Source organism: Coregonus lavaretus, assembly GCF_964263955.1.
Source record: "Coregonus lavaretus genome assembly, chromosome: 8".
In the NCBI taxonomy this organism is placed as follows: Eukaryota; Metazoa; Chordata; class Actinopteri; order Salmoniformes; family Salmonidae; genus Coregonus; species Coregonus lavaretus.
This window is the reverse complement of record NC_139995.1, coordinates 30,825,200-30,841,673: the sequence shown is the minus strand read 5'-3', so window position 1 is coordinate 30,841,673 and position 16,474 is coordinate 30,825,200. Positions and strand designations below refer to the sequence as shown.

The following is a 16,474-nucleotide window of genomic DNA, read 5'->3' as shown; positions in this document are numbered from 1 at the left end:
GGATTGGTGGGATATATATACATACATACACTCTAGTAGTGTGTGGAACTACTGGTACTGTGAGGAAAAAAAGATAGATGATGTAAAATGAAAAATAATAAAACAAGGAGTCCTCACCCTCTTCTTCATCCTCCTCACCCTCTTCTTCATCCTCCTCACCCTCTGGAATTTCCCTCTCTTTGTCAGACCCCTCACTTTCATCACATGCTGGCTCTCCCTCTTCCTCAACTTTCTCAAAACCTCGATTTGTTTCTCTCACTTTTTTGTTTGCTGGGGCAAAAAATGACTTTATGTCCCTTCCTCGTTTCATGATAACTATTAGAAGAAAAAACGTAGGGGCATGCATTACATTTTGTTACCTAACCATCCCTCCCTACTTAACACTGGCAGATAACCTGTTGATTACTTTACTAAAAATGTATTTGTTATCGCGATGCAACAGCCAAGACGGATGAAGTTACGTGGTTAACATCACAACATTGTGTAGACCTAGCAAGGATAGCCTACTAGCCTACTTTTTGGGTGCGCCACTCTAATTTACCCGTGTAGAACGTTGCCGTGTAGAGCGTTGCATTAGTTCCGCTTTTGGCGCTCGCGTGTAAAATAGTTATAAATTCATAATTTTTTATTTGGTCAGCACGGGGGGGCCACAGGGGTGGCCAGGGACATTTCCAGGGAGGCACGGGCCTCCCCCGGCCTCCGTGTAAAACCGCCACTGTTGCTGGGACCACCCATACATAAAAAATATACATACGCATGACTAAGTCGCTTTGGGAAAAAGCGTCTGCTAAATGGCATATATTATTTTTTATTATTTTTATTATTATATTAAGAGGCTGAGAGCTCGTAAAGTTTCGTTTTCAATATGTCACATCCTGCATCACCCTGATTTTTTATAGAGGGACCATGTCAAGGAAAGACATTATCACAATCTTTAATAATGATGGAGAACTGACAAGAATCTCTCAATGCATTCCCCTAAGGATAATGCTAATTGAAGACAATATTGGGGGACTATAACCCCAACAAGGACAACAAGAAGAATTTGGACAGGTAAACAAACACAAAACCAACAGAGGGAGAAAGAGGAAGGATTTCTGAGGGATTTCTGGAGGATAGTTCAGGCCTTAATTGGGAAACGAGCATTCAGATGAACAAACAAACAAGCAAACGAGCACTTGGAGAGGAGGTGGGAACATTCTGAACATTTTACATTTGAGTCATTTAGCAGAAGCTCTTACCCAGAGCGACTTAACAGTTAGTGAGTGCATACATTTTCATACTGGCCCCCCGTGGGAAACGAACCCACAACCCTGGCGTTCTATGGGCACGTGTGGTCTCTGAGCGCACATCATGGAAGTGGAGTGTATAAGAGAGTGGGTGACTCACAATAGCTTGTTTGTTGTCCCTCTCCGATTCATCCCTCCCTCCCCCTCGCTCTGTTACGCTCTCACTCACACCTTTTTTTGCACTTATGCTTTTTCACCAAATATATAAACGCCACCCAGTCATTTAGCAGACGCTCTTATCCAGAGCGATTTACAGTTAGTGAGTGCATACATTTTCATACTGGCCCCCCGTGGGAAACGAACCCACAACCCTGGCGTTGCAAGCGCCATGCTCTACCAACTGAGCTACAGGGGACAACATCGAGAGTATCTTTATTTGTGTAATGTGTTGTTTAATTGAAAAACACATTTCGGGTGCGTTCGTAAATTCACTCTGGCTATATACTCCGATTTCAGAACACTCTCGTCTGATTGTACCAGAGCGCAGAAAAACAGATGAATTTACAAACGCGCAACACCAGTTGAATATCACCGGTGTCAGTAAACGTCAGCATAAAAACATAATTATATTGTTGCCAGCAGCACAGTGACAGTCACCAACGCTCTAGTTAACATGAAAACAGCCTAACCAGCTCTGCTAGGGCGAGTAAAATGGTCAGAGTGAGGTGTTCTCTAATTTGTATCTGGAAGTAGCTAGCAAGCAAGTTAGCATGGGTGCTTGACTGCGCTCGGATCAACCCTACTCCTCCGCCAGAGCGTCCAGTGTGCGCTCTGAACGCTCTAAGTGCGAAACGCTCTGAATTTATAAACGGACAATCTGACAACACTCTGAATTTACGAATGCCCAGAGCGCACTCTGAGCACACTTTGGCACTCCAGATTGAATTTACCAACACACCCTTAATATCATTTTTTGTATTATTCATAAAAGTGCATTGTTTAAAAAGTAAATGTATCTATAGCTAGGTAAAATTTTTAAATAAGTGCTTTCTTTCATCAAGAGGCACATTCAGATCGTTCTAGAGCAGAGCCCATTGTTTAAAGAGGTCACCATGGAGATGAAGATGCCAAACAAAGAGACTCCATTTTGATCAATTGCTTAGAGAAGTTCATAACTCTGTTTGAATGTAAAAATTTAAAAATGTTTGCACAAGCTCCCAACATGCTCCTGGGGAGGAAGATGTAGCAGATGAAGAGAGTCAGTGACTTCATGAACCTCAAGCTTGAATAGTTTTTTTTTTTTACCTGTAAGAAAAGTTTATTCATTTCTTTAAACTCTTCAAGTTTCCATATCTCTAATGCATCTTTACCTGGCTCACTGCAAGAACATCTGTTGTAATGAGTAGGGCTGTTATGGTGACCGTATTACCGCCACACTAGGAGTCACGAGTCATGATGGCAGTCAAATTCCACGTGACCGTTTAGTCACGGTAATTATGCTTTTCCGAGCTCTGATGCTGCTGATGGTAATTAGTAGCCTACTAAACTTGCTAACTGCCTGGTACTCAGCACTATATTGTCCCTCTAATCACTCTGACACCAACGCAATTGTAATCGAACATTTTACATTTACATTTTAGTCATTTAGCAGACGCTCTTATCCAAAGCGACTTACAGTTAGTGAGTGCATACATTTTAATACTTTCTTCATACTGGCCCCCCGTGGGGATCGAACCCACAACCCTGCGTTGCAAACGCCATGCTCTACCAACTGAGCTAATCAAACACTTCAGGAGAGCCCATGAGCTGATGTTGCGCAACATTTCTATAGGCTATGCAATTGTGAGAAAACAGAGTGATGGCCTCTATTTAAAAAAGGAGCCCATCAGCTTTCTATAGGCTAGGCCTACTATAGGATATTTATTTCTCAACTTTCCTAATATTAAGCACATTGCTTCTCTTTACAACAGGAGTATAGCCTACCTGGCTGGTATGAAAATGAACCACGTGAAAAGCGTCCTCTATTCGTTATTTAAGTGCATAGATTACATGTATTTTTTCCCACTGCCCCTGTTTCGTGACAGGTGCATGATAATGGTCCATTCTAAATAAAAACACATTTCACACATATTATTTAGTATATGTAAAGAAAAGATTAAATCAAGAATAGTGTGGTGGGTGACAATATTAGCCTATCACTTGTGAATGATGCCCAGCTTAAGGCAAACAGAGCATTATTTGTTTTGGCACGCCTCATGTAGCATAGACCTATATGTTTTGACAAGGTTTATATCACAACTAAAGTGGCCAAATAACTTCTTAAAATGAAGCACATTAATCCGCTTTACAATGGGTGTAGAGCATAACTGACATACATATGCAGCGCGTGAGTTTCAAGTTTGGGGAAGATCATTTTCACCATAAAATGCACCTTTATAATAAAAGCTATACATGCATAATCGCATTTGTGGTCACTTTTGAGAATGGTGTTTTCCTGCTAATGGAACATTTGCGCTTGTAATTTGAAGAAATAGCCTAATAGTTTAATATTTATTTCTAGCTCAGAATAGGTCAACTTTTGTACTATGGGGTATAGTAAATTGACATAGGCTAGTGCTTTGCTGTTCGGTAGGCCTACTCATCTTGTTGGCTGACTGAAAAGTAAATGTGTACAGTTCTTCCAATATTGTCAATATGCACCTCGGAATTGGATAAGGATGCGCGCAGTTGCGTCCCGGATGTGTCTATCTTCAAGACCCGATCACGTGACGGAGAGCCATGCGAGTGGGAGGTGCTTCTGGAAGCAGCCGGGAGAAGGGAATTATAATTATTATATTCAGCTGCAAAAGGCACAGATTTTATTTAGGGGGCATTAAGGTCACACATTCCTTCGGACAATTCCTTCGACCTCATGGCTTGGTTTTTGCTCTGACATACACTGTCAACTGTGGGACCTTATATAGACAGGTGTGTGCCTTTCCAAATCATGTCCAATCAATTGAATTTACCACAGGTGGATTGCAATCAATTTGTAGAAACATCAAGGATGATCAATTGAAACAGGATGCACCGGAGCTCAATTTTGAGTCTCATAGCAAAGGGTCTGAATACTTATGTAAATAAGGTATCTGTTTTTTATTTTTAATACATTTGCAAAAATGTCTAAAAACCTGTTTTCTCTGTCATTATGGGGTATTGTGTGTAGATTGCTAAGGAAAATCAATTTTAGAATATGTTGTAACGTAACAAAATATGGAAAAAGTCAAGGGATCTGAATACTTTCCGAATGCACTGTAGCCCAACATTTGTATCACAACTAAAGCTACATAAATAACTCTAAATTAAACATACAGTGCATTCGGAAAGTACTTGAACTTGAGCTCAGGTGCAACCTGTTTCCATTGATCTTTGAGATGTTTCTACAACTTGGGAGTCCACCTGTGGTAAATTCAATTGATTGACATGATTTGGAAAGTGCATGTCACAGCAAAAACCAAGCCATGAGGTCAAAGCAATTGTCCATAGAGCTCCGAGACAGGATTGTGTCAAGGCACAGATCTGTGGAAGGGTACCAAAACATTTCTGCAGCATTGAAGGTCCTCAAGAACACAGTGGCCTCCATCATTCTTAAATGGAAGAAGTTTGGAACCACCAAGACACTTCCTAGAGCTGGCCGCCCGGCCAAACTGAGCAATCGGGGGAGAAGGGCCTTGGTCAGGGAGTTGACCAAGAACCCGATGGTCACTCTGACAGAGCTCTAGAGTTCCTCTGTGGAGATTGGAGAACCTTCCAGAAGGACGACCATCTCTGCAGCACTCCACCAATCAGGCCTTTATGGTAGAGCGGCCAGATGGAAGCCACTCCTCAGTAAAAGGCACATGACAGCCTGCTTGGAGTTTGCCAAAAGGCACCTAAAGACTCTCAGACCATGAGAAACAAGATTCTCTGGTCTGATGAAACCAAGATTGAACTCTTTGGCCTGAATGCCAAGCCTCAAGTCTGGAGGAAACCTGGCAACATCCCTATGGTGAAGCATGGTGGTGGCAGCATCATGCTGTGGGGATATTTTTCAGCGGCAGGGACTGGGAGACTAGTCAGGATCGAGGCAAAGATGAACGGAGCAAAGTATAGAGATCCTTGATGAAAACCTGCTCCAGAGTGCTCAGGACCTCAGACTGGGGCGAAGGACAACGACCCTAAGCACACAGCCAAGACAATGCAGGAGTGGCTTCGGGACAAGTGTCTGAATGTCCTTGAGTGGGCCAGCCAGAGCCCGGAATTGAACCCGATCTAACATCATAGCTGTGCAGCAGCGCTCCCCATCCAACCTGACAGACCTTGAGAGGATCTGCAAAGAGGAGTGGGACAAAATCCCTCCTGAGATGTGTGCAAACCTGGTGGCCAACTACAAGAAACGTCTGACCTCTGTGATTGCCAACAAGGGTTTTGCCACCAAGTACTAAGTCATGTTTTGCAGAGGGGTCAAATACTTATTTCCCTCATTAAAATGCAAATCAATTTATAACATTTTGACATGCGTTTTTCTGGATTTTTTTGTTGTTATTCTGTCTCTCACTGTTCAAATAAACCTACCATTAAAATTATAGACTGATAATTTGAGATTGATGAGAGAAAAAAACAATTTAATCAATTTTAGAATAAGGCTGTAATGTAACAAAATGTGGAAAAAGTCAAGGGGTCTGAATACTCTCCGAATGCACTGTATGTTGTTCTCTAGAGCGCATAAAAACTGATGATTTAAGCATATGTACTTGGATGGTGTCCATAGTGATCGTGTCCCTGCTTACAAATATCTGGGCATCTGGATAGATGAAAAGCTGTGTTTTGGAAATCATATTGATGAGTTAGTAAAGAAGCTGAGAATAACAATGGGCTTCTTCTATAGAAATATAGTAGAAAGCAGATTATTCAGTCGACATTCCTATCGATCCTAGACTATGGCGGCATAATCTATATGAAGGCAGCCGTGACTTCATTAAAGCCGTTAGATGCAGTTTATCATAGCGCACTGCGCTTTATTACGGGCAACAGTTTTAGTACTCATCACTGCATTCTCTACCAGAAAGTTGGTTGGACTTTTTTGATGTAACGTAGATTGATACATTCCTATGTTTTCATTTATAAAGCCCTTTTACAAAAAGTCCCACTGTACCTAACATCTTTACTAAACTTTAGACATATGAGTTAACACACTCAAGTCTCAGGGATGGCTAACTCTGGAAATTCCTTTGGTCACTACTGAGTCAGGCAAATCAGCTTTTAGTTTTCTTACACCTTATTTGTGAAAAATCTTCAAAATGTTCTTAAATGCGATGTTTTGGTGCCTCTAGGACAATTCAGAAAGCTGATTGAGGACCTTTTACTGATTAATGTGTTTGTTTTTTATGATCGTTTTTTTCTTTCTGCTTGCATTTTGTATTTATATTGATGTGTGTATTTTCTGTAATTTCTGTAATTCAGGGCTCATCTGTAAAATAGACATTGGCCTCAGTTTGACTCCCTGATAAAATAAAAGTTAAATAAATATGGTTATTATTCATTCCCCCTGAGGTTAAGCAGACACATGCTCACATGGACTGGTACACATGTGGAGAATAACACAGGACACTCACAACGAGAGAGGTCCGTCTGAGGTGAACACATAGTGTTCAGATACAGTGTAATCACATGCTTTTAAAACCGTTCCTTACAATCGTTATTTGACAATTACTTGTTCTTTCTTTGACAACCTTACCTGTGCAGTTTGGTGGATGAGGATTCATGGTTTGGGCTAGGCCCCTTAGTTCCAGTGAAGGGAAATCTTAACGCTACAGCAGACAATGACATTCTAGACGATTCTGTGCTTCCAACTTTGTGGCAACAGTTTGGGGAAGGCCCTTTCCTGTTTCAGCATGACAATGCCCCCATGCACAAAGCGAGGTCCATACAGAAATGGTTTGTCGAGATCGGTGTGGAAGAACTTGACTGGCCTGCACATAGCCCTGACCTCAACCCCATCAAACACCTTTGGGATGAATTCAAATCAAATCAAATTTGATTCGATTTGCCACATGCGCTGAATACAACAGGTGTAGACATTACAGTGAAATGCTTACTTACAAGCCCTTAACCAACAATGCAGTTTTTGTAAGAAATTAAGTAAAAAATAGATAAGTAAAAAATAATTAAAGAGCAGCAGTAAAATAAAATAACAGTAGGGAGGCTATATACAGGGGGTACCGGTACAGAGTCAATTGGAACGCTGACTGCGAGCCAGGCCTAATCGTCCAACATCAGTGCCCAACCTCGCTAATGCTCTTGTGGCTGAATGGAAGCAAGTCCCCACAGCAATGTTCCAACATCTAGTGGAAAGCCTTCACAAAAGAGCGGAGGCTGTTATAGCAGCAAAGGGGGGACCAACTCCATATTAATGCCATGATTTTGGAATGATGTTTGACGAGCAGGTGTCCACATACTTTTGGTAATGTAGTGTATCTTGGATTACATTCATTATGGCCATGCCGATGGAATAAAAAGAGAGTAGTTGGCTAACCGCTACGATAGACCCGAGCAAGATAAAAGCCATGCAGACCAGAGACCAGGATCACAGCCAGGAAGACTAAAGAGACACAAGCCAGGCACTAGGGCTGTTACAGTAGCAGACAGTTGTGGACAAAGTACCCAATTGTCATATTTGAGTAAAAGTAAAGACACCTTAATAGAAAATCACTCAAGTAAAAGTGAAAGTCACCCAGTAAAATACTACTTGAGTAAAAGTCAAAAAGTATTTGCATTAAAGGTCAATGTAATTAGTAAAATATACTTAAGTATCAAAAGTAAAAGTATAAATCATTTCAAATTCCTTATATTAAGCAAACCAGACAGCATCAATGTTCTTGTTATTTTAATTTACATATAGCCAGGGGCACACTCCAACACTCAGACATAATTTACAAATGAAGCATGTGTTTAGTGAGTCCACCAGATCAGAGACAGTAGGGATGACCAGGGATGTTCTCTTCAAAAGTGTGTGAATTGGGCAATTTTCCTGTCCTGCTAAGCATTCAAAACGAGTACTTTTGGGTGTCAGGGAAAAAGTATGGCGTAAAAAGTACATTATCTTCTTTAGGAATGTAGTGAAGTAAAAGTTGTCAAAAATATAAATAGTAAAGTACAGAACCCCCCCAAAAAGAGTACTTTAAATATGTCCCCCAGAGGCCAGTCACCCACCCAGTATCCACTCTCTCTGGTTAGCCCCTCGCTGGGCCAGCATATGAGACAGCGACAGGAGGCTACTAGGAAAGCACTGACCAAGCCAGCACACAGCATTGCACGTGTACCTGTATACCTACAACACACACAGCACAGACACACACACACGTCAAGTCCACTCACAAATTACTGGAAATGACATATGGATACTCGGTACAGAGTGGGTCAACCCAGAATCCGGTCACCTCTTCTCTTCCCACCTTCTTTCCATTCTCACTATTTTTCACTTTTACCCCATTCTGTCTAAATCGATTTTTCATACATGCTGCATCTCTATAGCAGTTTTTTTTTTCTGTCTGAGGAGTGTGCCTGGTGTTCTTTTTTTGGTTGGAACAGTGAAGTGAGAAGTGTCTACTGGCTTCTAAAAGCCCTGCTGATTCTGCTGAGATGAACTGCAGGAACAGGTGCACCTCCACACATGCCAAAGTACAAACAAGTAAGCTGTGGATTTCAGCTCCTTATGTTCATTTGAGCTACAGTAGAACACTGAAAACATTCAGGGGCATTAGTGTGTCAGACTACACACAGGGCTGCCCAATTCCGGTCCTGGAGGGCCGAAACACTTCTGTTTTTTGTTTCTACCTGGTAGTTAATTGCACTCACCCGGTGTCCCAGGTTTGAATTAGTCCCTGATTAGGAGGAGAGGATAAAATCCTGAAATGTTCGGCCCTCCAGGACCGGAATTGGACAGCCCTAAAGAGAGACCCCTACCGGTCCTCCAACACCACTTCTTGCAGCAAGTGGATTACAAAGCTTAAATTGATGTAATCTTTTGTGTACAGACTACGTAAACATCTGACCAAATTATGCTATATTTAAGTTGTAGGTTAACCAAGATTAGTTTTGATGCAATAATAGAGATCACATACCATTCCTGTTCAGAGAAAAGATCATGGATTATATGCTGATGGTGTGATCTGACTGTAGTACTGTTTCACATAGTAGATCACAGTTTATAAAAAATGTACCAAGCCATCCTTTTCTACTTGTTTTCTATTTCCACTCCAAGGTTCTTCTTCAATGGTCTCATCTTAAGTTTTACCAACTGGGATACCACACAAAAAAATTATAACAATCATGAAAAAAGACAATCTTAATCGTATTGTAGAACATTTCTTATTGCGTAAAATTACTTTGCTCAATTGGTGATAATTGAGCTGAACAAATCAATCCTGTTTTACATTGTTATAAAATGGAAATACATGGCTATGGGAGGGGCAAGAGTGTTGAGGTTCTACATCAGTTATATCAGACCAGAAATGCAATAATTGACTCTTATTGGTTACTTACGATACCATTTTTTACAAACATGAGCCAAAATAACCTTGTACATTGGCAAGGAATACAATTCTTAACTTAAAACAAATACATGGATCTAAAACAAAAATATTGCTATTCAGGTAACTCGCGATATGATATTGCAATTTTCAACAAAGACAGTTTCATTAATACAATGTCCCATTTAATTGTGTGGCTCACTGATATAACAAACAAACAAGACATTGAATTGGACCATAGGCACTCCATCCAGCCATCCACATCACACATAGAACCATGGCGACTGACAGATTCTGATATCTCTGGCTCCACTGCCTTCTGCCCTGCTTTCCTCAAGTCTATATTACACCCAGCACCAAGCCAACTCTAGTCTTCACAGGCACAGTGTCTTGCAGTTCAATGGGCATCCATCAGTTACAAAATAGAAACCAGTATCTCTACATGTATATTACATATACGTTTTTAGACAATGTGAAAATATGAGGCAAAATAAAGCAACAGCTCCCCTATTCTTCTTGTTCAGATTCCTCCATTCTATGCATTCCTTTCATGTGAAAATATAGGCTGTTTTACACTTGACCGACTGATCAAAACATCTTGCACATGAAACAAAGGCATGATACATCCTTTCACATATACAAACACCCTTTAATTCTGGATTTTACATGGTCTATCTCTCCATGAACCGATCCAGCTAAATTAGGTTCTCTGAGAAACACATCAACAACTAACTGTGGACCTGAATCCCAAGTGGCTTTCTATTGATTGTTTTGTTTAGAGATTATGGGGACCAAAGGTCCTCTTGATGGGCGTCTATAACCCTGTACACACCTAGCTGTATACTGCATGCAAAGTCACACCTATGTTTTAGAGCAGGTGGATAGTATGGCAATGCACTAGTGTGTGCCGTGTCTGTGACAGATAGTATAAGAGCTAGATAGAGACAGCAGTACAGACATCAGTACAGACAGGTCCAGAGTAGCATGCTATGTGGAAGATTTGCCCGTGTGTCAAGAATAAATCTCTTGCTCCATTCTCCACATCGATCTTTCGATATGCAACGCATTCCATCTCCAGTGTCACTGCACTCAGGAACATAACCCCTCTCCATCCTCCTCCTCCTCTCTCTGTGTGTGTTAGAAAGTAGCATTTAAAGGCAGGATGACCTTCTATGAGGGATTTGCTGCCATGGCTCTCGGGGGTTGGGTGGGACACATCGAGTACTAAGGAGAGGCCCTCGGCCAGTGGACAGGGTGTGTCGATCGAAGGCCCGTTGGGGACGTGGGTGGAGGGGAGGTCCTCATGTTGTCACAGGCAGAGCAGGCGGGAGCCCTCGTCCCCCTCCTGGCCCTCCATCTGGGGAATGCGGGGCAGCATGGCTGAGCGGGTCAGGCCCCAGAAACGAGGCAGGGACAAATCCTTCTTGGTGGCCGTGAACTTCCAGCCCATGTGGGAGCCACATGTCTGACACTGAGCGATCGTCCAGGCATACCTGGGGGGGGGGGAGAGATTTGTGCAGCATGCCACACTTCTTATTGTTGACATAAGGCATCTGACACAGAAACTAATACCCTAGTTGGCTGTCTTCCAATTCCCCTCATCATACAGTATTATGGCATACCAGACAGCATTGCGAATAGAGGCCTGGGGCTTTCTGAGGCTCTCATGCGCAGACATTACATAGAGAAAGAACACAGACTGTGTCTAATCAATACAATCCCCTCTCTCATCCCCTCTCCATTTTCTCCGCAAACCAAAACCCTATCTGGCTGTCACGTGGGAATGGTGGCGGGCCAGGCAAAGGAAGGAAGGCACACAGACAAACCACTCCACTTACCTTTTCTCTCCTATCTGACACCTGTTCAATTAAGACGTTTCCCAGGGTTCTCTTCCTGGCAACAACCTACCATTTGAAGTGGCTGCATGACAAGTATCACACAGAAGCACTTTCAATCAACAGATGAAAATGGCAGTAAACAGCCTAAATCTGTCATGCTGTGTGTCTGTTGCTCTCTCCACAACATGTCTTCTCAGAACAACTTATGCTGACAGGCTGTAATAGCACCCTTCACCAGAAGAGCAGTGCGGCACAGAGCGGTTGAGTGGAGCACAAGGAGCACAATACCTTTCTTCCTTCTCCTCTACCTCCATAGCTCCCCTCTGAGAGGACTTGAATAAGACTAATCTTGACAAGTGCCAGCCCATGGGGAGGATAAGTGGAGGAAGCTATTACTGTCATTATTACAGGAGGCTAACACAGGAGTGATGAGGAGCGCTGAGGACTGATGAGTGGCTTTGGTTGAAGATGCCTTACGTAACAGAACCACTGAGAACCCAGGGGAGCTCTCCACTGCTCTCCAAAAAGTTCCGGCTCTATGTCAATATGGTCAAGCAAGCCTGGTGTTGCGTGCACACACACACAGTATGTGTATATCCCCACTGAGACGAAGTTGGTTTTAAATAAAGCTCAATGAATACAAGGCACCTCATATTGACAACATGATGCCAAAAATGACAAACGATGCAAAAAATGACAGTACACCAAAAGGCCAGAGCCTTTTGCTTTCAGGTCTTTGGCAGCTTAAATTATTCATGGACCAAAAATGTTATTAATGTGTCCAAGATCACACAACCTGGGTAACGTGACAGGTGCTAATAATAATTTATTATATTATTTTCTTAAATGATTAATATTATGAATAATTTATTACATTATTATGAACACCTCAAAAGTACAGTACATTTCAATAGTGCAATGTATGTTTACATCTGTCAGTGTGTATACTGTACATGTGTCTGTCACTTGAGAATGTAATTTGTGAGTGTAAGGCTGTGGGGTGAGTTTGTATAGTGTGGGGAATGGGTTGGTGTATATCTAAATGTGTGAGAGCGAGGGAATGTACAGTACCAGTCAAAAGTTTGGACACACCTACTAATTCAAGGGTTTTTCTTTATTTTTACTATTTTCTACATTGTAGAATAATAGTGAAGACATCAAAACTATGAAATAACACATATGGAATCATGTAATAACCAAAAAAGTGTTAAACAAATAAAAATATATTTTATATTTGAGATTCGTCAAAGTAGCCCCCCTTTGCCTTGATGACAGCTTTGCACACTCTTGGCATTCTCTCAACCAGCTTCATGAGGTAGTCACCTGGAATGCATTTCAATTAACAGGTGTGCCTTCTTAAAAGTTAATTTGTGGAATTTATTTCCTTCTTAATGCGTTTGAGCCAATCAGTTGTGTTGATCCAAGGTGGGGGGGGGGGGGGGTACAGAAGATAGCCCTATTTGGTAAAAGACCAAGTCCATATTATGGCAAGAACAGCTCAAATAAGCAAAGAGAAACAACAGTCCATCATTACTTTAAGACATGAAGGTCAGTCAATCCGGAACATTTCAAGAACTTTGAAAGTTTCTTCAAGTGCAGTCGCAAAAACCATCAAGCGCTATGATGAAACTGGCTCTCATGAGGACCGCCACAGGAAAGGAAGACCGAGAATTACCTCTGCTGCAAAGGATAAGTTCATTAGAGTTAAATGCACCTGAGACTGCAGCGCAAATAAATGCTTCACAGAGTTCAAGTAGTAGACACATCAACATCAACTGTTCAGAGGAGACTGCATGAATCGGGCCATGGTCGAATTGCTGCAAAGAAACCACTACTAAAGGACACCAATAATAAGAAGAGACTTGCTTGGGCCAAGAAACACGAGCAATGGACATTAGACCAGTGGAAATCTGTCCTTTGGTCTGATGAGTCCAAATTTGAGATTTTTGGTTCCAACCGCCATGTCTTTGTGAGACGCAGGGTAGGTGAACAGATGATCTCTGCATGTGTGGTTCCCACCAAGAAGCATGGAGGAGGAGGTGTGATGATGTAGGGGTGCTTTGCTGGTGACACTGTCTGTGATTTATTTAGAATTCAAGGCACACTTAACCAGCATGGCTACCACAGCATTCTGCAGCGATACGCCATCCTATCTGGTTTGCGCTTAGTGGGACTATCATTTGTTTTTCAACAGGACAATGACCCAACACACCTCACGGCTGTGTAAGGGCTATTTGACCAAGAAGGAGAGTGATGGAGGGCTGCATCAGATGACCTGGCCTCCACAATCACCCGACCTCAACCCAATTGAGATGGTTTGGGATGAGTTGGACCGTAGAGTGAAGGAAAAGCAGCTAACAAGTGCTCAGCATATGTAGGAACTCCTTCAAGACTGTTGGAAAAGCATTCCTCATGAAGATAGTTGAGAGAATGCCAAGAGTGTGCAAAGCTGTCATCAAGGCAAAGGATGGCTATTTGAAGAATCTCTAAAATAAAATATATTTCGATTTGTTTAACACTTTTTTGGTTACTACATGATTCCATATGTGTTATTTCATAGTTTTGATGTCTTTACTATTATTCTACAATGTAGAAAATAGCAAAAATAAAGAAAAACCCTTGAATGAGTAGGTGTGTCCAAACTTTTGACTGGTACTGTATATGTGTTAGGCATGTATAGAGAGGGGTTACCCTGGAAACCAGCTGTGGAGCACAGACGGCCTGCCGACCAGGTTGAGGTTGCTGGCTTTGTAGACGGTCAGGGTCTCATGGACGTAACCGTGGGGGTTGACATAGGCTGCCATGGGGCCATACAGAGACAAGCTGGAGGAGTGTGAGGGGGGAGAGGGGATGGGGAGAGGGAGAGAAAGTGAGTGAGGAGACCAGGGTAGAGAATGTTTTTATTATCTGAACCACATTGTACAAAAAACGGCTGAATTGAGTGTACAAATGACATGCAAATATTAAAGTATACGAATAGACTAAAACTACAAATATTCTAAAAGTATACAAATATTCTAGAATTACACCAACATACTACAATGACCCAGGCGAGGGGACTAAGGTTGGAGTAAGGTTGAATCAGACAGTATAGACAGACAGACTGGGACAGTAGCCAGAGAGATGGTTATGAAACTTAACTAGATGAATGTCAAACAAGAGACACCAAGTTGCTTAACCCTTCCTTACTCGCTCTAATTTGAGCAGGAGTACACATGCACCTGCAGCTTCATTAATCTAGTGTGTTTGAAACGCGTACTTTATTAAACAGATCATTAGTCATCAGCTAAACTCAGCTAAAAAATTAACTAATAATAATAATTTGTAAAAATCCAAATAACTTCACAGATCTTCATTGTAAAGGGTTTAAACACTGTTTCCCATGCTTGTTCAATTAACCATAAACAATTAATGAACATGCACCTGTGGAACGGTGCACTAACAGCTTACAAACAGTAGGCAATTAAGGTCACAGTTATGAAAACTTAGGACACTAAAGAGGCCTTTCTACTGACTCTGAAAAACACAAAATGAAAGATGCCCAGGGTCCCTGCTCATCTGCGTGAACGTGCCTTAGGCATGCTGCAAGGAGGCATGAGGACTGCAGATGTGGCCAATAAATTGCAATGTCCGTACTGTGAGACACCTAAAACAGCGCTACAGGGAGACAGGACGGACAGCTGATCGTCCTCGCAGTGGCAGATCACATGTAACAACACCTGCACAGGATCAGTACATCCGAACATCACACCTGTGGGACAGGTACAGGATTGCAACAACAACTGCCCGAGTTACACCAGGAACGCACAATCCCTCCATCAGTGCTCGGACTGTCCGCAATAGGCTGAGAGAGGCTGGACTGAGGGCTTGTAGGCCTGTTGTAAGGCAGGTCCTCACCAGACATCACCGGCAACAACATCGCCTATGGGCACTAACCCACCGTCGCTGGACCAGACAGGACTGACAAAAAGTGCTCTTCACTGACGAGTCGCGGTTTTGTCTCACCAGGGGTGATGGTCGGATTCGCGTTTATCGTCGAAGGAATGAGCGTTACACCGAGGCCTGTACTCTGTTGTGGGATCGATTTGGAGGTGGAGGGTCTGTCATTGTCTGGGGCGGTGTGTCACAGCATTATCGGACTGAGCTTGTTGTCATTGCTGGCAATCTCAACGCTGTGCGTTACAGGGAAGACATCCTCCTCCCTCATGTGGTACCTTCCTGCAGGCTCATCCTGACATGACCCCCAGCATTTAGCAGACGCTCTTATACAGAGCGACTTACAGATTGGTGCATTCACCTTATGATACGCAGTGGGACAACCACTTAAGAATATTATTTAATTAAAAAAATTTGGGGGGTGGGGTAAGGGGGGGGGGTAGAAGGATTACTTTATCCTATCCCAGGTATTCCTTAAAGAGGTGGGGTTTCAAGTGTCTCCGGTGACAATGCCACCAGCCATACTGCTTGTTCTGTGCGTGATTTCCTGCAAGACAGGAATGTCAGTGTTCTGCCATGGCCAGCGAAGAGTCCGGAACTCAATCCCATTGAGCACGTCTGGGACCTGTTGGATCGGAGGGTGAGGGCTAGGGCCATTCCCCCCAGAAGTGTCCGGGAACTTGCAGGTGCCTTGGTGGAAGAGTGGGGTAACATCTCACAGCAAGAACTGGCAAATCTGGTGCAGTCCATGAGGAGGAGATGCACTGCAGTACTTAATGCAGCTGGTGGCCACACCAGATACTGACTGTTACTTTTGATTTTGACCCACCTTTGTTTAGGGACACATTATTCAATTTCTGTTAGTCATGTCTGTGGAACTTGTTCAGTTTATGTCTCAGTTGTTGAATCATATTTTGTTCAT

General features: G+C 42.5%; 1 protein-coding gene across 2 annotated transcripts in view; it reads right to left on the bottom strand.

The window, feature by feature from the left end:
• Positions 1–9,599: 9,599 nt before the first annotated feature.
• LOC311133118 (protein cereblon-like) overlaps positions 9,600–16,474 on the bottom strand; it is a gene marked incomplete at its 5' end in the record, with an annotated part of 35,926 nt that continues 29,051 nt past the window's right edge. For both annotated transcript variants that reach the window (XM_084166552.1, XM_084166553.1), the window contains 2 exons: positions 9,600–11,271; positions 14,308–14,439. In XM_084166552.1, coding sequence (XP_084022678.1) covers positions 11,088–11,271; positions 14,308–14,439 — 316 coding nt within the window. In that variant the 3' untranslated portion in view covers positions 9,600–11,087. The remainder of the gene's footprint in view (positions 11,272–14,307; positions 14,440–16,474) is intronic.